General features: G+C 43.9%; 1 protein-coding gene across 5 annotated transcripts in view; it reads left to right on the top strand.

Moving 5' to 3' along the window:
* Nucleotides 1-23,427, top strand: part of KCNIP4 (potassium voltage-gated channel interacting protein 4) — an 895,743-nt gene that overhangs the window by 726,364 nt on the left and 145,952 nt on the right. For all 5 annotated transcript variants that reach the window (XM_068267783.1, XM_068267773.1, XM_068267791.1 and 2 more), the window contains exon 2: nucleotides 11,091-11,215. In XM_068267783.1, the coding sequence (XP_068123884.1) occupies nucleotides 11,091-11,215 (125 nt within the window). The remainder of the gene's footprint in view (nucleotides 1-11,090; nucleotides 11,216-23,427) is intronic.

The following is a 23,427-nucleotide window of genomic DNA, read 5'->3' as shown; positions in this document are numbered from 1 at the left end:
TACATCCAGGAAATACGCCTTTAACATCTTTCTCAAGTGTATCGACAAATGTGGCCTGTGGGTGTGGAGGCGGGTGGCGGACACAAACGGGGACAAGTGACCGCCGTTTTGTGGCCTCTGACACTTGGTCGTGCTGCGTTCCACCTATATATAACTTATAATATTTGTATTATTATAAATTAGAGGATTGTAAACCAGGGACATTGTAAGCATGGTAATTTCCCGATTGAAAGAGCACCACAGTTAACATGTTAATCGTAGTGCCTTTTTTTTCCATTGGTATATTTTTATTCCTGGCCATTTACAAACCTACTGACTTTTTCCTGTATTAACGATTGGCCTACAATTGTTTTTTAAAAACCCGCTAAAATTCAGTTTCAAATCGCGTTAGCAAATGCTCTCGGTGTGAACAGTGAAAATCATGATTGCAAAACGTTTTGCAATGCTGATCACAATTTTCAGTAGAAAAAGGCCCCTAAAGGGGAAATTCAGCCGAAACAAACATACTGTCATCAAGTTACATTAGTTATGTTAATTAGAATAGATAGGTAATATAATCTCTTACCCACTCTCTTTTAAAAGAACAGGTAAATGTTTGTGATTCATGGTGGCTGCCATCTTTGTCATAGGGGCAGCCATCTTTTTGGTTGAAAGGAGGTGACAAGGAGCAGGAGACACAGTTCCAACTGTCCTGTGTCCTGATTACCCCTCCCAGCTGCACACGCTAGGCTTCAAATGTCAAATTCAAAATGTAAAATAAAAAAAATTGCACCAAAACAGCAGAAAGAGAACAACAACATCAGAAATTCCATCATGCTTTGCACAGCATCAGGGGAAAAAAGCCCGGGCAGTTTTCTTCTGTGCAGCTAAAAATGAGGCTTGTTTAAGAGAAACAAAGTTCTGATGCTGTGAAACTGTTAAAGAAACACCAAGCCTTTTCAGTGCTGCTGAGTCGATTTTTAGTCCGCAGGTTCACTTTAATATCTTCAGTTCTCTCCATAAAGTAAACGTTGAGGCTTAACCCCTTTAATGCTCACAGCACACTGAAACCAAGTTAAAACTTCAGGGTTTTTTTTAGGATCTCCATTATAATGAATATTTTTTCCCCATAAAGGTTAACATGCTGTGGCTAAACTTTCAGAGCAGAGAGGAAGTTCCGAGTTTACTCCCACTTTAACACTGCAGCTCTTAAAAGCAGGTAACAGACGATAGTGGCCTCTGTGTAACTGTATTCATAGACATCATAAGATTGGCTTTAGACATGGTTGATCCATCTAGACAGTATAAATACCACAAGTGGATTTTAAAAGGCAGTGAATTAAATCACAGCAAACAGTGCATAGCCATGAATATAGCAGTTCATGTAATTCACCGTGAATATAGCAATGATGCCCTGTAATCATTAATAAAGAATGACAGTTTGAGCTCATATGCTTATTGCTGTTCCAGTTACAAAGTTACTCATTCTACCCTTGATAGCGTATTTTTAAATGATTGTGACAGTAGTTCTGGTTTTCTGTATATAAGTGGGACTAAATGTGATCTGTCTATTTAGCAGAGCCAGGAGATATGTTGGAGACACTCCATGCCTCTTAGGCAGTAAATAACATGCCTGCAAACAAGACCTGAGGATTTACCTAAGCGCAAAGATCTATTAAGTCCCATGTAGTTTTATTACTCCAGCCCTGCCAGTCCTGTGTTATTTCGGCAGCAGAGATCCAACTGTAATTCCCAGCGGCTTCACAAAGAAATATTTGTTTTTGTTGCGCACTTAAATTATTTATGGTTTCCCGCCATGTGATACACTTTACTGAGTCTCCGGGTAGCTATTGTAAAATACATTGATTCAAGAATTGTTTTATGTCGCTCGTTTGTATTCAGATCAAGAGGATTTTTAAAATAATGATCTGTTAGATGTGGACGGCCGGGGGTGGCATAATTGCATCTGTGCAACCAATTTCCTAGTTAAAGACCTCCACATAAAACTTGTAAAGAGGACCAGTCTCTAGAGATAAGCTAGCTTTGTAAGCCAAATAAATTGTGCAGCAAGAAGTGGCTTTTTGCTTTCAATATAATCTCAGAACAACGTGTTTTCTTGTTGTTGTCCCTGTGTTGGAAATATGCATCAGAACAAAAGTTTTACAGGCTTCTTATCAAGTTAAGAGGACCAGCCTGCATTTGGAAAATGATATCAAAGAAACTGAAGCCAGAATTGTGCAAGGCGAATTCGAATAGCCAGTGGCGTAAGTAAGGAGCTTGGGGCCCCAGTGCACGGTTTAAATGGAGCCCCAATCATTCTATTGATGTGGAGCCCCAAATCCTACCAAAGACAGCTGCAGCGTCAGAGAGGTGTAATCAGAGTAAGGAAACATTTAGTTAAAAGGCCTCCGTCGCAAACATTTAAAATACATGTAAACATATACAAATAAGAAGTATGTTTCTTCCAGAGTAAAATGAGCCATAAATTACTTTTTTTCTATGTTGCTGTCACTTACAGTAAGTAGTAGAAATCTAACTAGCCCATCTTCTCACGGGGGGGTTCTCAGGGTTTTCTTTAATTCTAAAAGCACTTAGTGAATGGCAGCTGCTCTGTCCAACTGCCAAAAAAAGTGTGCAGCAAGCAGGGAGGCTGATCAACATCTTCATATAAATCTTTTTCAGGGAATGTCTTTATCCTACTAATATTATAAATAGGAAAGTTCAGATGTTTGGATGTTTGTTACTCGATCACGCAAAAATGGCTGAACGGATTTGAATGAAATTTGGCACACACATAGTACATTACCTGGAATAAAGTATAGGATACTTTTTATTCCCATAACCAAAAAGTGGGCGGAGACAAATACAAATTTTACTGGGAAAATGTAAACTGCAGCCATTCTTACACTGTTAATGGTAGGGATCTCAAACTTTGCACAGTTGGTCACTGGGTGACTGGGATTAATTTTAAGAAAAGGGGGTGGAGCCTACAAAAGACAATCAAAATTCACCTATTGATTTTCAAGGGGAATATTTAGTTGCTCCCGTTCTTGCACTATTATTGGCACAAGCCTCAAACCTGGTACAGTTGCTCATTGGGTGACTGGTGTTCAAATTCAGAAAAGGGGGTAGAGCCACAAACAGCCAATCAGATCTGTTTCATTTCAATGCAAATTGTTGATGCCAAAGACTGCAAAGCTCACAAACTAGGTGATTGAGTAATTGTGTGTTAGGGTTTAGAAAAAGTGGCAACACCAGCCAAAGACATAACCGGGCAACGCCGGGCAATCAGCTAGTAAAGAATAAAGGCCATGCTGAGAATCCCCATCAAGAGATGGACTAACCCAAAACCTGTTGGTAATGTCAGATTTCTACTACCTACTGTAAGTGACAGCAACATACTGGTAGATTCTATGGCTCATTTTACTCTGGAAGAAATGTACTTCTTATTTGTATATATTTTACATTTTTTGCGACAGTTGCTCTTTAAGGACTACCACTATACAATGCACATATGGAGGTTTTCATTACCAGCACAACATCAATGCAACGCAAATAAGATGGAGGAGGGATGGCTCCTACTGGGCCCCTCTGGTCCAGGGACCCTGGTGCAGTCACAACTTCTGCATCTCCTAATGCTATGCCACTGCTAAAAGTAATCAGGATGAGAAGTACAAATAAACAGTGTGCAGAAGCAAAGTCGTGGACATTAGATTAGCAAATTCAAGAGAGAATCCGCTAATCTAATGTCTACCACATGATTATAAGATATTAATGGTTTTGAGCTGATACAAATATTATGTTACTTTTATGCACCTTGAACTCGCACATTACTTGTCAGTATAATGAGAACGAGATGCTATCCTTATCACATGTTTCATCCATTTTCTATGTATTGTAATGATCCAAATACTGAATGAAATATCACTTAAGGAAAAATCTTAGTGAATTGTCATGCACTTTTTGGGTAAATTACTAAACGATTACCACGTGTGAAAATCTTAGCAAATTTGGGAAAAAAAGTCTATGCACCTGCCATGACTTTGCAGGAAGTAGGGGATGAGCAGTTGTAAGGCTCTGAGGTATTGTAATTTTTCACTAAATTTCACTTAGAGTAGTGCTTCATACTGACAGACCAAACTCACTATGTAACGCACCGCAAACAGCTGTTTGTGTTGTGACGGCCGTGCTGGACTGGTGCGCACCATGGCGGTTTTCAAGCCCATATGGTCGGGATGAGGTAGCTGAATGACAGAACAACAGTGACTGAGTGTCCAGCTGATCGAATTTGGTCTGTCCACAATGACGCAACCACCTTATTATCTATCTTCTTGGGTCAGGTGTGCCCCCCAACAGACCTGCCGGGTGGCCTGCCTCTGGGTCTGCCCCTGCCTCTGCCTCTACCTGTTATGTCCATATCGGGGGGGATGAAGTGAAAGGTATGGACTGACTTGACTAATACAATGTGCAGTCACACAGGTGCAGTGAAAGGTAGCAGTGACTGGTATTAAAATACAATGTGCAGCTGTCACACAGGTGCAGTTAACAGGTATGCACGGACTGGTATACTAAACAGTGTGCAGTCTAACAGGTGCAGTGAAAGGTAGCAGTGACTGGCATTACAATACAATGTGCAGCTGTCACACAGGTGCAGTTAACAGGTATGCACGTATACAAAATAGTAAGCAGCGCTCAATACAAAAATATGTTATGTGGCTATCATAAACATTCAGTGACCAAAGTCCAAATGTAACTGTTAACGCTCAATCCACGAGCGGATCGCTGTAGTGAGATATGTGTGTATCTTCAAAAGCAATATTGTAATGTTCTAGCAGCGCTCAGTAACAGTTCATCAGATAAATGCTGGCTTAATACCACTTCACAAAACACCATGGGGTCTCCCCCCCCTTCGTAGAGCAACTCACCAGAGGATGCGGCCAAACCGGCCCGATATCGCTTCTTGGCTATATGGCCACCCCACTGCCTCCAACTGGCAACCTCCAACAGCTCACTGTCGTCTGGGGATGAAAAAAGAGGCCTCCATAGCGTAAAAGTGTATTTTTATTTTTAAAAAATCAGGCTTGTGCCTTTAAAATAGTCAAACCAATATTGCTACTGGATGACAGTCACTTAAAAAGTATAATTTACGTGTAATGCCCATACAAGTCTTTGCAGGGTTTGCGGAGTATGATCACGCTATGTCCGCATGGGAAACAATAAAAGTGTGCAGTACACTAAGATACCGCCGCTCACCGCCCGCAATGCGGCGCATAGGTGACACACCGTGTGAAAAATTAAGTGCAGCGCCAGTCGCGTCCAGCTAGCGTTGCGTGTGACGTCGTCGCTCCATAGCTCCGCCCTACGCGTTACGTTGATTACAACTCATAAGGGGCTACGGTACCTCAGAAGCGACATTGCTATATCTACATACTGCATGCAAATTAGCCACCCCTCGGCCAATCCGCACACACAGATAGCGTGTTAATACACCGCACCCCCCTCACAGGGGAACAATTAAATATACATTGAATTACATTTAAAAGCAATGGATTCAAATTGCTAGACATCTCTGCATGAACTATGTTAAAAACTCCATATTCAACATACCTGCTTCAAGATTTTCATTTATATAATCATCTGCGCTGGATTGATCATAATCCTCAGTAGTTACTAAATAACTCCAAAACCATGATAAATCAAAGTCTCTCCTTTAAACATATTCTTAGTACCTATTGCTTACAGGTTACTACATTACAGCATGACTAGCGCACTGCCATATTAAGGTTCTACACAAGTAATTAGAATCCTGCTGCAGTCAAATACACTAATTAAAAATGCAAATAGTCCAACTTGAACTCAGTCTGGGCAACTAGCACTCTACTGCAGCCAGGTGCAGCCTGAATTATATTTAACACATCTTTTTCTCAGTGTATCTATATGTACTGCCATACTATTGTTAAAGTCCCAATATGGGTAATTTAACACACTACTGCAGCCAGGTATAATATATGACGAGTGTAACATAGACCCAATATGGGCAACTAACACTCTACTCCAGCCAGGTACAATAATAAACAGATTACAGAGACATACAATAGTCCAATCTTGGACACGAACAATATAATTCAGCATAAACCTAATACGGGCAATTGGCACTCTACTGCAGCCAAGTGCAATGATAAACAGTTTTCAAAGACATACATTAGTCCAATATAGGGCAGTGGTCTCAGGGTAGGCCATACTGTAAGTATTAGAGTTATGTAATGTCTACTAACCCGGGTACCATCTCTACCCCCCCCCCCCCCCTTTTTTCCTATATGCATGGGACTACTGATTTAGGGAACACCAGATACACCATCGCCCCTACATACAGCTAATTCAGATGATTTATACTCATACCCATCAATGGGCAAACATCTGTTCCTCTCTAGATCCGGCGGACGTCTCACCCCAGTACACACCACAGGAGGGGGCCACCCCACGACACGCACCATCCGTGGGAACATAGTTCCGGATCGCTGCGTTATCGTGCTGTAGCCACCCCCTCATTCACAAGCAATCTCAACCTAGCTGTTACTAATGAAGCAGTTCAGATCAATTTCAATATTGAGACCTTTTGGTTTTAATGTGTCCATGTTGAAAATCCATTGTGTCTCCAACCTGGACACTGCTCTTTCCTTATTGCATCCTCTCCATCCCGGTACCAGTTTCTCCACCGCACAGATCTTCAGCCCCCATCACCCCCACAGGTATGCACGGACTGGTATACTAAACAGCGTGCGGTCACACAGGTGCAGTGCAAGGTAGCAGTGGCTGGTATTACAATAAAAAAAATGTGCAGCTGTCACACACAAGTACCATGAACAGGTGCAATGACTGGTGGTATATTACGCTGCTTGTGCTCATGTAGGTGCGCTGAACAGGTTACAGGTATGCACTGTAGTGATTGGAATTACAAATGTGCACCTGTCACACACAGGTACCGTGAACAGGTGCAATGCCTGGTGGTATATTACACTGCTTGCACTCACGTAGGTAGGTGCACTGAACAGTGAACAGGTATGCAGGGATTGGTATTACAAATGTGCAGCTGTCACACACAGGTACCGTGAACAGGTGCAATGTCTGGTGGTATATTACACTGCTTGCACTCACGTAGGTAGGTGCACTGAACAGTGAACAGGTGCAGTGATTGGAATTACAAATGTGCAGCTGTCACACACAGGTACTGTGAACAGGTGCAATGACTGGTGGTATATTACACTGCTTGCACTCACGTAGGTGCAGTGAACAGGTTACAGGTATGCACTGCAGTGATTGGAATTACAAATGTGCACCTGTCATGCATACACACAAGTACCATGAACAGGTGCAATGACTGGTGGTATTAACAATGCGTGCGCTCACGTAGGTAGGTAGGTGCACTGAACAGTGAACAGGTGCAGTGATTGGGATTACAAATGTGCAGCTGCCTGTCACGCACACAGGTATGAACTGAATGTGCTGGGCCTGGCAGTGGCACAGTAGGAATTACCAAGGCTGTATATGCAACACAAGTGTCTGTGGGACACACACACACACAAATAGATCACAAGAACAAGATTAGCTCTCAAAAGAGCTGCTGAGGGGTGCTTTTTTTAGCAATAAGAATCAGCAAGGAGCAACCTAACAAGCCTACAAGAGCCTAACTAAGCGTTCCCTATAGCTCTCTGTGCATCAGCAGCAGCAGCAGCAGCTCTCCCTTCTCTAATTACTGCAGGCACATGAGTGAGTCCAATGCCTGTTGCTGCCTGCCTTTTATAAGGGGGGGTGGGGCTCCAGGAGGGAGTGTAGCCTGATTGGCTACGATGTGCCTGCTGACTGTGATGTAGAGGGTCAAAGTTGACCCTAATGATGTACTATGGGGCCGAATCGAACTTCCGGAACAGTTCGCGGTTCTCCGCGATCGCGAAGTTTGCCGGTTCCCGTTTGCCGGCGAACCGCTCGGGCCATCTCAAAGTATTAGCTCTCTATTGGTCCTGTGCTCATAATAATGGCTTCTATAGATACTTTGAATAGTGGTTATCATTAAGAAAGTGCTCCCCATCCCCTTCTTGCACCTCTGACACTGTAGTTGCCATTGGCAGGTTTTGGTGTGTCGTATCAATTGTTATGTATAGAGTGCTTGGGGGGCCCCAATGTAAAACTTGCATCGGAGCCCACAGCTCCTTAGCTACGCTACTGTGTCATGTTATGTGCAGGGAGCCACAAGGAGTTAGGTACACTGTACAGAACGGCTGAAGAGAGGCGTGAAGAAGAAGTGTAGCTATCTCCTCTGACAATAGATAATGTATGCCACTGCCACACTCTGCTAGCTCGGGGTGAGGGCAAATAGTTATGAGTTACTGTATGGGTGAGTGGGTGGACCCACAGGGTTCTAGGTACATCCCTGCTACTAAAACCTCTCTGTTGTAGTGTTTACACTATCAGGTGTGTAAAGACATTAATAGCACATATTAGATATAAAATGGGTGGATAGATGATACAGCTAGTGGCTGCTGATTCCAGTTCTGTAGGGCAGGGCTTTTTTGTTATTATTTTTCACCTCTGGCTTTGCTAGCAACCAGTCAGTTTTTATTTATCGTCTTCAGTTGAGTAAAAGTACAGTTTAGGGGAAAAGATGAGCCTCTGTTTTACACAAAATCAATTTTACAGCTAAAAGAGACAATTTACTATCCCAAAACTTTCGCAAGAACAGTTATGTACAAGTTTTCCTTGTTGGCAAAATGTGCATAGATGCGAAGACCCAGGGCCTGATTTCTGGAAAGACCCCAAAGGCCCAGGCCTTGGGCATCTGGACATGAAATATTAGTTGCTAGTGCTACATATAAAAAAGAATGCTGCAAATGAGGAGCAACACACGGTAGCTGATGCTCAAGGGAGTTGTACATGAAAGAGAGGGGCTTCAGTACATGGTTGTTACACATGGAAGAGGGGGCTGCACTTGGAATGGGAGGGGCGCTGCTGCATGTGGAAGGGGAGTTCCAACATACTTGGCCTAGGGGCAATAAAAGTATAAATCCAGCCTTACGAAGACCTGTACTTGATGCAGGAGTACTGTCCAGACTTCTGGAAGGGCCACACAAGACCAGGCCTAGGCAGCTGCTGTTCCAGGGGTGGTTGGATATGCAGGAGAGAGGTCCTTGTATGTGGAAGAAGAGGGGCCAGATTTAAAGTGAACCAAGCGAGCATACTTGCATAAGAATAGGGAAGCCTAATGAAGCTTCCCTCACTGTCCTGCGGTCCCCTGTTGCCAAGAACAGGCCCTTCAAAGATAAAAGACAAGGGCTTATTGGTAATCTGCTTGGGTCCGCACTTTTCTTCTGACATGAGCACAGCGCTACTGCATCTGAATAAGTGTGGCCACGCCTGCACAGTAAGCCGGCACCATGTCAGAAGAGGCCCTGATCAGCTGGAGGGTCCGCAAGTGGCCACACAGACCAGAGGATAGTGAGAAAAGCCTCATTAGGATTCCAAATTTGAAAAACAAACCCTTGCGCTGATTTTGATCTGATCGTTTTATAGTTTTGATCTGGTGTATATGTGGTGAGGTAGGAGTAACCTTATTGTTCTCTTTGCAGCCGTTTTAGCTAAAAACTACTAGCGCTACAATATATTGAAATTTTTCTCATTAGTAGGGATAGCCCAGCCTTGGAGAACTCATGGAGAAGCACATGATCAGTTTGATCAGCTGATAGATTTGTAAGGCTCTGATTTGCTGGTGATGATCATGTGTTAAACCAGGAAGTCATCACAGCAAATCAGAGGCGAACAAGTCTATCAGCTGATCAAACTGATCATGTGCTTCTCCATGAGTTTTCCAAGGCTAGGCCATCTCTACTCATTAGGATTGCCTCTCCTTAGGTACGATATTCGACTATCGTCTATTTCTTGCGCCCTTTTCAATGGGCGCTTTCATTACATGTATGTGTCCTCACACAACCGAGGTCCTCACACATTTTTGGCACAGCTCTAATTAATCGATAGGACTGAATCAAGAAAGGTGTGGTTCATCAAGTAGAACATATTTCTCCATTTCTCAGTCCATCCTAAATACTCGCATGAACATGGCCCTTAAGAACTGGAAGTGGACATCCCTGGTATAGATGATTGTTGCTGAATGCAAAAGACATATCCACAAATGTCCAACAGAAAGTAATACTTCAGCACAAAGGTCATCACATTAAAGTGTACCAGAGCTGTAAATATAAGAAGACTTGATACTGACCCGCTGCTGCCTCCTCCTGCAGCATAAACCTTGCCTTCCTCCCGCGGCCTGCCAGTCAGCCGTGATCATCCCCAGTAATAGGCTCAGTCGGGATCAGTCTGGGCTACTGTGCATGCAAGACTGACACGACTGAGCCAATTACTGGGACTGATCGTTGTTGAACGGCAGACCGCAGGAGGACGGTGAGAGACTCGCACATGTTTATGCTGCAGGAGGAAGCAGAAGGTAAGTATCGGTTCTTCTACACCTCTGGTTTTCTTTAAGCACCTCCGTGCAGGGGTGTAACTATGGGGGAGCAACTCCTTTAACTGCAAGGGGGCTCAGAGCTGTAATGGGGTCCCGGCTATTACTCCACTTCCTCTGATAAAGGGTTCCATCCTGCAGATCAGGTGTTTTTGTGGCTACACTATTTATGGATGTGAAGACTATGATGTCCATACTTGTTTTATGAACCTTGCAAGATGGGCCCATAGGCTGTGATGGTCACTAGGAATGTTAAAGCAACAGAATGTGAACATTGGGGGCCCCATCACAGTTTTGTTGGGGGGCCCTACAATTTGTAGTTATGCCCCTGCCTCTGTGTGTTGGCTTGATGCGTCCAGTTATACAATACAGAAAAACACAATACTGTTACATTGGTTGTTGTTGAGCTTCTGATGAATGTTACACGGAACTAATGAAGGACAACCTGAATATTGCATGGAGGGAGGAGAGGACAAACGCACCATCAAACCACACGGGCCTCTGTAACCTTGTGTGTCTCATTTCTCAGATGTGAATCCAATTTGCATTGATTGTTCAGGTTTAGCTAGTCTTTTTTTCTATTTTTTACATGATTCTTCAGACAATGTGGAAGATGAATTGGAGATGGCCACAGTGCGGCATCGCCCCGAGGCTCTCGAGCTGCTCGAAGCACAGACAAAATTCACAAAGAAGGAGCTCCAGATTCTCTACAGAGGATTCAAGAACGTGAGATTTTTATGATTCCATTCTCATTATTCTCATTATCGAGCTGCTTCTAAAACAAAAGTAAAGTCATTAAGACTGAGATGTGCCTGAACAATGTGCTTCCTTGTAAAACAATGGCATCCTTGTCTCGTTAAGAACGATAGGATCAGAGGCCTAATTTTTGCTTATGAAAGCCATAAAGCATGGTTATAATAGTGGATAGAATCAACTGGTGATGAACAAAATGGTCTTTTTATTTCATTTATATTTTCACAAAGGAGTTCAAATTGTAAAAATCATCGCAAAAAGCGGAAAAGATCTTATTAAAGAGGAACTGTCACGAAAATCCTAAAATTTAAAACACATACAAATAAGAAGTACATGTTTTTAAAATAATGATCTGTTAGATGTGGATGGCCTGGGGTGGCATAATTGCATCTGTGCAACCAATTTCCTAGTTAAAGACCTCCACATAAAACTTAAAGAGGACCAGTCTCTAGAGATAAGCTAGCTTTGTAAGCCAAATAAATTGTGCAGCAAGAAGTGGCTTTTTGCTTTCAATATAATCTCAGAACAACGTGTTTTCTTGTTGTTGTCCCTGTGTGTGAAATATGCATCAGAACAAAAGTTTTACAGGCTTCTTATCAAGAGGACCAGCCTGCATTTGGAAAATGATATCAAAGAAACTAAAGCCAGAATTGTGCAAGGCAAATTCGAATAGCCAGTGGCATAAGTAAGGAGCTTGGGGCCCCAGTGCACGGTTTACATGGAGCCCCAATCATTCTATTGATGTGGAGCCCCAAAACCTACCAAGGAAGGACAGCTGCAGCGTCAGAGAGGTGTAATCAGAGAAAGGAAACATTTAGTTAAAGGACCTCCATCGCGAACATTTAAAATACATGTAAACATATAAAGATAAGAAGTATGTTTCTCTCAGAGTAAAATGAGCCATAAATTACTTTTCTCCTATGTTGCTGTCACTTACAGTAGGTAGTAGAAATCTGACATTACCGACAGATTTTGGAGTAGGTTTTTTTTTTTATTTTTAAAAGCACTTAGTGAATGGCAGTTGCTCCGTCCAACTGCCAAAATAGTGTACAGCGAACAGGGAGGCTGGCTAGCATCTTTGTATTAATCATTTTTAGAGAATGCCTTTATAAAGAATAAAGGCCATGCTGAGAATCGCCCATGAAGAGATGGACTAGCCCAAAACCTGTCGGTAATGTCAGATTTCTAATACCTACTGTAAGTGACAGCAACATAGGAGAAAAGTCATTTATGACTCATTTTACTCTGGGAGAAATGTACTTCTTATTAGTATGTGTTTTAACTTGTAAGATTTTCGCGACAGTTCCTCTTTTTAAAGCATTCTGCATCCTGGTAACTGTAAGACAAATACTACTGGCTAATCAGAGTGAGGATTCTATTACATCACTAGTCTAAAGTCTAAAGATAAAGTGGGATTAAACTCAATATAGAAATAGAAACTACTGAATATGCAAATTATCTTTTTACAAGTGATGTTTTTTAGTAGGAGGGTTTTTTGGTCTCTTTTAGTCCCCTTTATTTTCCTAGTAGTTTGGGTCACCCCGAGCTGCTTGGGTATTCTGTTGTACTGGACCAAGCCCCTGCCCCATAGAGCCATATCAATCCCTGCCATGCACTGATCAGGACCAACAGTCCGAAACAGCCTGTCTGCATGTTGGGTTGATGTGGCTCTGTAAATTTTATAAGCTATAGACCTGCTATGCATTACCGGTTCTGGATATAAGCCTGTCTTCAGGGTCATAAAGAAATAATTTGCATATTCAGTAGTGATGCATTGTGGGAAACCTGAATTATCACAAATACTTTCTGTTTTAAGAAGGCAAACTACACTGTGACGATCTCCTGTAATAGCTCAATCCTCAGTCAAGAGAGCTAGGTAAAGCCGGTGCACTCCTCCATGCAGGTTCACCACCCCTTCTCCACACTACATACATTAGAAAGAGGCACTCCACTGGCTGAAGCTTGCACTCATGTTTAATTGCAATGTCAATACACGACATGTTATGGGCTCCGCCCTTCATTATGAAGGGCGGAGCCCGTAACATGTCGTGTATTGACATTGCAATTAAACATAAACGCAAGTTCCAGCCTGTGGAGCGCCTCCTTTCTAACGTATCTAGAAACTACACGTAACCATTTCATGCAGAAATAGTGTTGCAGTAGTACGAGGGTTAGGCTTTAACATGAGATCATGGGCGTTACAGTCACCCCTGCGACCTCTGCCATCGCAGGAGAGCGCTGAGGCTTTTTGGGGGCCCCTACTCCTCCCATTCCACAACTGCAAGTGCAGCAAACTAGCAAAGAAACATCCCCATTCACTCACAAAAACTGTGTGCAGGAGCGTGTGCAATTTTTTTCCTGTTTCTAGATCCTGCTTCACAGCAGAACACGCTTTGCTGCTATTTGTCTACTCCCGATCATGTGGAGTTCTGCGACCAAGCTATATGCCATGCTATCATTTTTGCAGGGAGGCCCTATAAAGTCTTGTTACACCCCTGCATGAGATCAATGATGATGACTAGCATTTGAAAGAGGTATAGGGTTAGGGTTAGGCATATAAGATTGATCGGGACTATTAGACACAGGTAAGAAACTCAAAGGTACAGTGTCAAACTCTCAGCTGGAGTAACAGAACCTCTGTATTACTAAATACAGCAGCATCTTCTGGATTTTTGATACTGTGTACATATGATACAACTGATTAGGGAAAGAAATGCCTCCATGCAAAACTCGTAGCTTGGAATTGTTTGTTTATTTTAGATTAATTTATTTCACTTTACTCACATTCAGTTGAGTTTTAAAATGCCTTGCTGTTGTTGGTTATATAGAGGTTGCTGAGGTGCTAAGCTTTGCCCGATGGAACAGGAAAGGGAGGAAGAGAAGGGGCGTGGTAAAGTGAGATCTCCATCTTGTGGAGTGGAAACATTTGTGTTGAGGATCTTCATCTAGTCTAGGCCAGAGGTGCCCACACTTTTTCGGCTTGTAAGCTATCTACCTACTGTATGTACAATTTTAGGAGCACAGAGCACAGTTGTATATACAGAATGGAAAATATAGTGCTGTTGGGATCTACCATGAAGTCCTTTGTGATCTACCGGTAGATCGCAATCTACACAGTGGGCACCCCTGACCGAGGCCATCTTTATGTAGAGTAACAATTTTTGTAAGATCATTGGAGAGTTCTCTGCCTTGGGATCCCTTGTTGAGCTTCCATTGACCAGTATGCAAGAGTGCGGGAGCAATAAAACCAAATATTACATGCCTACTCCTCATTCATACCTGAGGACTTGTAACACTAATGAATGACAGGACCCTGGGGGACAGAAAATGTCTATTGGGCAGCATTTGGTTATTCTTCCCTTAGGGGTGTACTCACTTTTTGCCAGTGGTTTAGACATTAATGGCTGCAAACTTAAACTGTTCTACAAGCGGTTCATTGACTACATTGTATCAAAGTGTCTAAATATATCCAGGCCCCTTTAACACTAGTGCGTTTTCATTGCATTGCGATACCCTTTTTACCGCAGGGTAACGCTAAAGCAATATAAGTCTCTGGGACATTTCAAATCGGATGCGATTTACCGGAAGCAACCGACCTGACGCAAAAGCATCAGCGCATTATAGATCAACATCCGTGGTGATATGTGCTGACCGGAAGTCATGTAAGTGAATGGCGCCGCAGATATTTTAAATAGACACTGAAGCGAAAAAAAAATTATGATATTATGATTTGTATGTGTAGTACAGCTAAGAAATAAAACATTAGGAGCAGAGACATAAGTCTAATATTGTTTCCAGTACAGGAAGAGTTTAGAAACTCCAGTTGCTATCAGTAGTTCTGCGCTTGCGCAGTCCGCTCCGGCCCACGTGGCGGTGATTGACAGCGCCGCTCACGCAGGCGCAGTTCAGAGCGACCTGGAGGTCACTCTGACGTCATCGCCGGGGACCGGGACGGACCTGCGGCGAACGGCTGCGGGCAGAGCTGCGGCGAGGGACATCCTAGGAGCTTGGGGCTGGAGGAAGCCCACGGTAAGTAGCGCTTTTTTTATAAAAATCTCCCTGATGACTCCTTTGAACTCCATGACTTTCAAAGTCGCAGAGAGCTCTGTCTTCTGAAGCTTGTTATCTCAACTGTCAGTCATTGTAATTTCTTTCTGCATTGAAGGGGTTCAAAAGTTCAGTAGACTGTTCTGTAAAATCATTCAGAATGCTGAGTAGTATGTAAACTGCAAATATTAGAGAATGATGCACTGTTATAAAAAAAAAAAAACACTATATAACTGAAAATAAAAACATGAGAATATTTCCTTTGCTACTAATGTTCTAATGTTCTAGTAATTATCTGTAATACACAACCAATTCATTATATCATAATTTTTTTTTCTCTTCGTTGTCTCTTTAAACTGTTTTGCGTTGCGGTGCACTTTCTTGCAATTCATATTTCTGCCACAGGTAGTGAGCGCTACAGAGCCTCACTTAGAGTTTGGTTCACTGCCAATAATTACATTACCACGCATCAACGTAGGTGTCTATGAAGCTCCTTTTTAGAGTTGCGATGCGATCATCCGATCACACTGCAATTAAGACGCTAGTAGCTGACGTGAGACCGGCCACAGTGTTGTCCCGTATAAAGACAGAATATTTACAAAAAAATGTGAGATACTATGTGAGTGATGTGTGTGTGTATATATATACTAGCTGAACGCCCGGCGTTGCCCGGGTATGTATTTGGCCGGTGTTGGCTCCGCCCACTTTTCCTAACCCTAACACACAATTACTCAATTACTCCATGACCAAGTTTGTGAGCTTTGCGGTCTTTGGCATCAATATTTTGCATTGAAATAAAATACATCTGATTGGATTTGGCTCCACCCCTTTTCTGAATTTGAACCCCAATCACCCAATGGCCAACTGTACCAGGTACAGGTGATTAACAGTGCAAGTAGCTTGTGCCATTAACAGTGCAAGAATGGCAGCAATTAAATATTCCCCTTGAAATACAATAGGTGAATTTTCATTGGCTTTTGTAGGCTCCACCCACTTTTCTGAATATTAATCCCAGTCACCCAGTGACCAATTGTGCAAAGTTTGAGAATCCTACCATTAACAGTGTAAGAATGGCTGCAGTTTACATTTTCTCAGTGAAATTTGCATTTGTATCCGCCTACTGATGACCCGGCATTGCCCGATTATGTATTTGGCAGGTGTTGGCTGCGCCCACTTTTCCTAACCCTAACCCTAACACACAATTAATCAACTACTCAATGACCAAGTTTGTGAGCTTTGCGGTCTTTGGCATCAATAACCTGCATTAAAATGAAACAAATCATATTGGCTGTTTGTGGCTCCACCCCCTTTTATAAATTTAAACCCCAGTCACCCAATGATCAACTGTACCAGGTTTGAGGCTTGTGCCACTAACAGTGCAAGAATGGCAGAAATGTAAATATTCCCCTTGAAAATCAATAGGTAATTTTTGATTGGCTTTTGTAGGCTCCACCCACTTTTCTGAATATTAATCCCAGTCACGCAGTGACCAACTGTGCAAAGTTTGAGAGCCCTGCCAGTAACAGTGTAAGAATGGCTGCAGTTTACATTTAACCAGTGAAATTTGTATTTGTCTCCGCCTACTACTTATGGGAATAAAAAGTATCCTATACTTTATTCCAGGTAATGTACTATGTGTGTGCCAAATTTCATTCAAAACCGTTCAGCCATTTTTGCGTGATCGAGTAACAAACATCCAAACATCCGAACTTTCCCATTTATTATATTAGTAGGATATAGTAGGATATATATATACACAATTGTATATCCACCTTTGGAGTGTGAGGCTACAGATTCATTCAGTTCACTCTGTTTCTGGAGTCCAGGATTAAATTACAAATGGCTTGTATGAAATTGATGAATCCATTTTATACCTTATTTTATAGCTTTTGAAAGCGGTATCACACTTAAGCCTTAACAACACGCTCGTAGAATGGCCTTATTATTGAATGTATTCATCAGGAATACTTGGTGTATGTATGTAAATCAGCCCATCTTGCCTCTTGCCTTGGATAAAGAAATGAAACCTTGGTGAGATGCAATTCTCTCTCTAGTGATCTCTGTTATTGATGAATGCTAATCTCCGTGAAGCATGGGCTAATGAGATGCATGCTACAGTAGTTTTCTCCCCGTGGCTGAGTGTGTACAACGAGCATTGACTTATCTCCAGATGCACAACAAGACTATTCAACCCCCCACCCTCAAGGGTATAGGTTTCTTTGCATGTTGCTTCTCTCCATTAGCATCTGTTGATAATTTATGTACAGAAAGCCTTCAGTGAGTGGACTCTTATACAGTCACAGCTGTGATGTATATTAAACTCCAGCAGAGTTGCCAGGCAGTCAGGAATATGCCAAATATAGCTTTTCATGTATGAATTATCCTAGAGTTAAAGCAAATCAGTTTGGGGAGGGGGAGTAAAGTTGGATGATCTGGAGGCTTCTCCAATCCTAGTCCACTCCACTGTTGGTTGTTGGGACCCTGTTCATGGCCATGCTCTCATCATTGTATGCAAGTGTGTGCTCATAAACAGATCAAAGCACAGCGCAAGAATATATTCCACAAGCTCTTGTCAAATAGGTTTAGAGGGTCCAAAAGCTGCATCGGTGGGGTCAAGGAGAATGGAGGAAGCCTCTGGATTACCTAGAGGCTTCTCTCTACTGAGGAAAATGCCTAACTTTGATCTTTTTGTCTCACAAGTACCTTTAAAGTGTATCCGAGGTGACATTGACATGTAACATGATGAGATATAATTTGGGGAACAAGAAGGAAACTAGGAGCCAATGGTGAAGTATGTCTAATTTTAGGCATTCACAAGACTGAGATGAATTTTATACTCAGGTTGGGTTGCAAACCTGGAACCATCAACTGAGCCTGTGGAGAGATGCCTGACCCCACTCGGGTTTTCCAGGTTCTGTGGAACAGGAACTAAATGGTTGCGCTTCTATAGGGTTGGCTACAAAAATCACAACCTCCCAACTAGGGTGGAACAATTTGCAAACAAGCTAGTTTGGAGGTGCCGAATTTAAACACCTAAAAAAAGTTTAAAAAGGAGAAATAATGTTGGTCTTACCTCTTCAGAAGAAAAAGTCCAGTATGACTGGCTAGATGAAGATTATTAAAGCACTAAAAATGGATGTCCAATAAAGCACTAAAATTGGATGTCCAATTTTAGTCATATTGGTCCAATTTTAGTCCTTTAACCACTTTGCATCTAGACCTTCAGTCCAACTTATGGACCAGAGCAATTTTGACGTTTTAGCTATGTCCCTATTTAATTAGTGTGAAAAAACGCGGAAAAGCCGCCGCATATGTCAAGAGCAAGGCGGCTGACTCCGCGTCCAACGCGGCGGTTTGCACGCATAGACACGCGTCTGGTAGTATGGTGGAATGCGGAAAAGCCGCCGCATGTCCTGACAGCAAAGCAGCTGTTTCCGCGTCCAACGCGGCGGTTAGCATGCAGCAGCGTGCGCTTGGTGTGGCTGGGTCTGTTAGTGCACATAGGCAGATGGAGAGCTACGCGCGCGCGGGCCTGAACTCAGGACCTTTATACCAGCAGGGGAAGATCTGCTGATTCCTGCAGGACTCATGATTGGCTGAATGGCTCGGGCGGGGCGGCAGAGTCCAGCAACTATATATTCTGCTGCTTGTCAGTTGCTGGTTGTCTGCCATTGCTAACACTTGCATGAAGGCACTCAGAGCATAGTCAGATCCTTACAGTGTGTTTGAACTAGGTGGACCTAGGAATTCACACTTAGCCAGATTCTGTTGATAGCTTAACCTTCCTGGCTGGACTCCCTTAGACGTCACGACGTCCATGACGTCGGTGACGTCATCCCGCCCCGTCGCCATGGCGACGGGGGAAGCCCTCCAGAAAATCCCGTTCTTTGAACGGGATTTCCTGATCACCTATCGCCGGAGGCGATCGGAGGGGCGGGGGGGATCATGTAGCAAGCCCTAGACTCGCTACATGATTTAAAAAAAAAAAAAAAAAAAAACGGCAGCACTGCCCCCTGGCGGTTTTTAATATACTGCCAGGGAGGTGAAAGTACTAATTGAATTGTATTATTTGTTAGACTAGTTCCAGGGTGTTGATGATCACGGAACTCACACCCAAGACTAGGGAACTGTATTGTCTTTGTGTTATATTCCAGACTAGTTCCAGGGTGTTGATGATCACGGAGCTCACACCCAAGACTAGGAAATTGTATTATCATTTATGTTATGCTCCAGACTAGTTCCAGGGTGTTGTGAATACGGACCTCACACCCAAAACTAGGATTGTGCTACTACTGTATTACGTTAGCCCAGTTCAGGGCAAGACCTTATATTAGCAACAGGGCTTCCTGCAACCCCAGCCTCGGTCCCTCGCTCAGGGGTCCACAGGCTACAGGAATATCACCCACAGTCTGGGGTGAATTCCTCAGGAGTCTCAGGCCACCAGCTCCTCTGGTGGTCTTCATTCAGAGTTTTTGCTGTTGCACCAAACACTTACACTCTCTCAGGTGTCTAGAGGTTAGACATATCTGATTATTGACGATTCCGCAGATCCTCAATAATCGGGTATATCTTTATTCTTGGGGATACTGCGGATCGCCAAGGATCAGATTCTCTCTCTGGTTGCTGACACCAATCGTTACAATTAGCAATAACGTTATCCCTACTAATGACACCTAAATTAAATATATATCGTTTTTTTCAAGACTAACTAGGCTTACATTGTATGGCATTTTTCCCCTCGAAAAATTTTGTTTTCCATGCATTTTAATAGGAGAAAGAGGAAAAAAAATAGAAAAAACATTATTTCTCAGTTTTACCAATTCCAGTTTAAAAATAAAAAGTGCTATTGTAGATAAAAAACACAAATGTTGTTTGGCTATTTCTACAGTTTTTCACAAAACTTACAGGATCTTCTCAAAAAATTAGCATATTGTGATAAAGTTCATTATTTTCTGTAATGTACTGATAAACATTAGACTTTCAAATATTTTAGATTCATTACACACAACTGAAGTAGTTCAAGCCTTTTATTGTTTTAATATTGATGATTTTGGCGTACAGCTCAGGAAAACTCAAAATTCCTATCTCAAAAAATTAGCATATTTCATCCGACCAATTAAAGAAAAGTGTTTTCAAAACAAAAAAAGTCAACCTTCAAATAATTATGTTCAGTTATGCACTTAATACTTGGTCTGGAATCCTTTTGCAGAAATGACTTCAATGCGGCGTGGCATGGAGGCAATCAGCCTGTGGCACTGCTCAGGTGTTATGGAGGCCCAGGATGCTTCGATAGCGGCCTTAAGCTCATTCAGAGTGTTGGGTCTTGCGTCTCTCAACCTTCTCTTCACAATATCCCACAGATTCACTATGGGGTTCAATCAGGAGAGTTGGCAGGCTAATTAAGCACAGTAATACCATGGTCAGTAAACCTAGCTAGCTACCAGGAGATTATGGAGCACTTCATGCTTCCATCTGCTGAAAAGCTTTATGGAGATGAAGATTTCATTTTTCAGGATGGCCTGGCATCTGCTCACAGTGCCCAAACCACTTGTAAATGGTTTACTGACCATGGTATTACTGTGCTCAATTGGCCTGCCAACTCTCCTGACCTGAACCCCATAGAAAATCTGTGGGATATTGTGAAGAGAAAGTTGAGAGATGCAAGACCCAACACTCTGGATGAGCTTAACCACTTCCCGACCGCCTAACGCACAGAGGCGGCCGGGAAGTGGAGCCCTGAAGGACCGGCTCACCCACAGAGGCGGCGGTCCTTCTAAGGGCATGGGCGGAGCGATCGCGTCATCCGTGACGCGATCCTCCGCCGGCGCCTGTCACCGCTCGCTCGCCGCAACATCCCGCCGGCTATACGGAAGCGCCGGCGGGATGTTAACCCCGCGATCGCCGCATACAAAGTGTATAATACACTTTGTAATGTTTACAAAGTGTATTATACAGGCTGCCTCCTGCCCTGGTGGTCCCAGTGTCCGAGGGACCACCAGGGCAGGCTGCAGCCACCCTAGTCTGCACCCAAGCACACTGATTTCTCCCCCCCCTGCCCCAGATCGCCCACAGCACCCATCAGACCCCCCCCTGCCCACCCCCCAGACCCCTGTTTGCACCCAATCACCCCCCTAATCACCCATCAATCACTCCCTGTCACTATCTGTCAACGCTTTTTTTTTTTATCCCCCCCCCTGCTCCCTGCCCCCTCCTGATCACCCCCCACCCCTCAGATTCTCCCCAGACCCCCCCAGACCCCCCCCCCTGTTTACTGTATGCATCTATCCCCCTGATCACCTGTCAATCACCTGTCAATCACCCGTCAATCACCCGTCAATCACCCGTCAATCACCCCCTGTCACTGCCACCCATCAATCAGCCCCTAACCTGCCCCTTGCGGGCAATCTGATCACCCCCCCACACCAATAGATCGCCCACAGATCCGACATCAGATCACCTCCCAAATCCATTGTTTACATCTATTCTCTCCTCTAAACACCCACTAATTACCCATCAATCACCCCCTATCACCACCTGTCACTTTTACCTATCAGATCAGACCCTAATCTGCCCCTTGCGGGCACCCAATCACCCGCCCACACGCTCAGATTGCCCTCTGACCCCCCCTTATCAATTCACCAGTGCATTAATTACATCTGTTCTTCCCTGTAATAACCCACTGATCACCTGTCAATCACCTGCCAATCACCTATCACCCATCAATCACCCCCTGTCACCCCCTGTCACTGCCACCCATCAATCAGCCCCTAACCTGCCCCTTGCGGGCAATCTGATCACCCACCCACACCATTAGATCGCCCGCAAACCCGCCGTCAGATTACCTCCCAAATGTATCGTTTACATCTGTTATCTTCTCTAAACACCCACTAATTACCCATCAATCACCCATCAATCACCCCCTATCACCACCTGTCACTGTTACCTATCAGATCAGACCCTAATCTGCCCCTTGCGGGCACCCAATCACCCGCCCACACGCTCAGATTGCCCTCAGACCCCCCCCCTTATCAATTCGCCAGTGCATTAATTACATCTGTCCTTCCCTGTAATAACCCACTGATCACCTGTCAATCACCTGCACCTATCACCCATCAATCACCCCCTGTCACTGCCACCCAACAATCAGCCCCTAACCTGCCCCTTGCGGGCAATCTGATCACCCACCCACACCAATAGATCGCCCGCAGATCCAACATCAGATCACCACCCAAGCGCAGCGTTTACATCTATTCTCTCCTCTAAACACCCACTAATTACCCATCAATCACCCATCAATCACTCCCTATCACCACCTGTCACTGTTACCTATCAGATCAGACCCTAATCTGCCCCTTGCGGGCACCCAATCACCCACCTACACGCTCAGATTGCCCTCAGACCCCCCCTTATCAATTCGCCAGTGCAATATTTACATCTGTCCTTCCCTGTAATAACCCACTGATCACCTGTCAATCACCTGCCAATCACCTATCACCCATCAATCACCCCCTGTCACTGCCACCCAACAATCAGCCCCTAACCTGCCCCTTGCGGGCAAACTGATCACCCACCTACACCAATAGATCGCCCGCAGATCCGACATCAGATCACCACCCAAGCGCAGTGTTTCCATCTATTCTCTCCTCTAAACACCCACTAATTACCCATCAATCACCCATCAATCACCCCCTATCACCACCTGTCACTGTTACCCATCAGATCAGACCCTAATCTGCCCCTTGCGGGCACCCAATCGCCCGCCTACACGCTCAGATTGCCCTCAGACCCCCCCTTAACAATTCACCAGTGCAATATTTACATCTGTTCTCCCCTGTAATAACCCACTGATTACCTGTCAATCACCTATCAATCACCCATCAATCACCCCCTGTCACTGCCACCCATCAATCACCCCCTGTCACTGCCACCCATCAATCACCCGCTGTCACTGCCACCCATCAATCAGCCCCTAACCTGCCCCTTGCGGGCAAACTGATCACCCACCCACACCAATAGATCGCCCGCAGATCCGACATCAGATCACCACCCAAGCGCAGTGTTTCCATCTATTCTCTACCCTAAACACCCACTAATTACCCATCAATCACCCCCTGTCACTGCTACCTATCAGATTAGAC

Source organism: Hyperolius riggenbachi, chromosome 1 (assembly GCF_040937935.1).
Source record: "Hyperolius riggenbachi isolate aHypRig1 chromosome 1, aHypRig1.pri, whole genome shotgun sequence".
In the NCBI taxonomy this organism is placed as follows: Eukaryota; Metazoa; Chordata; class Amphibia; order Anura; family Hyperoliidae; genus Hyperolius; species Hyperolius riggenbachi.
This window is presented reverse-complemented; position numbering and strand designations above follow the sequence as displayed.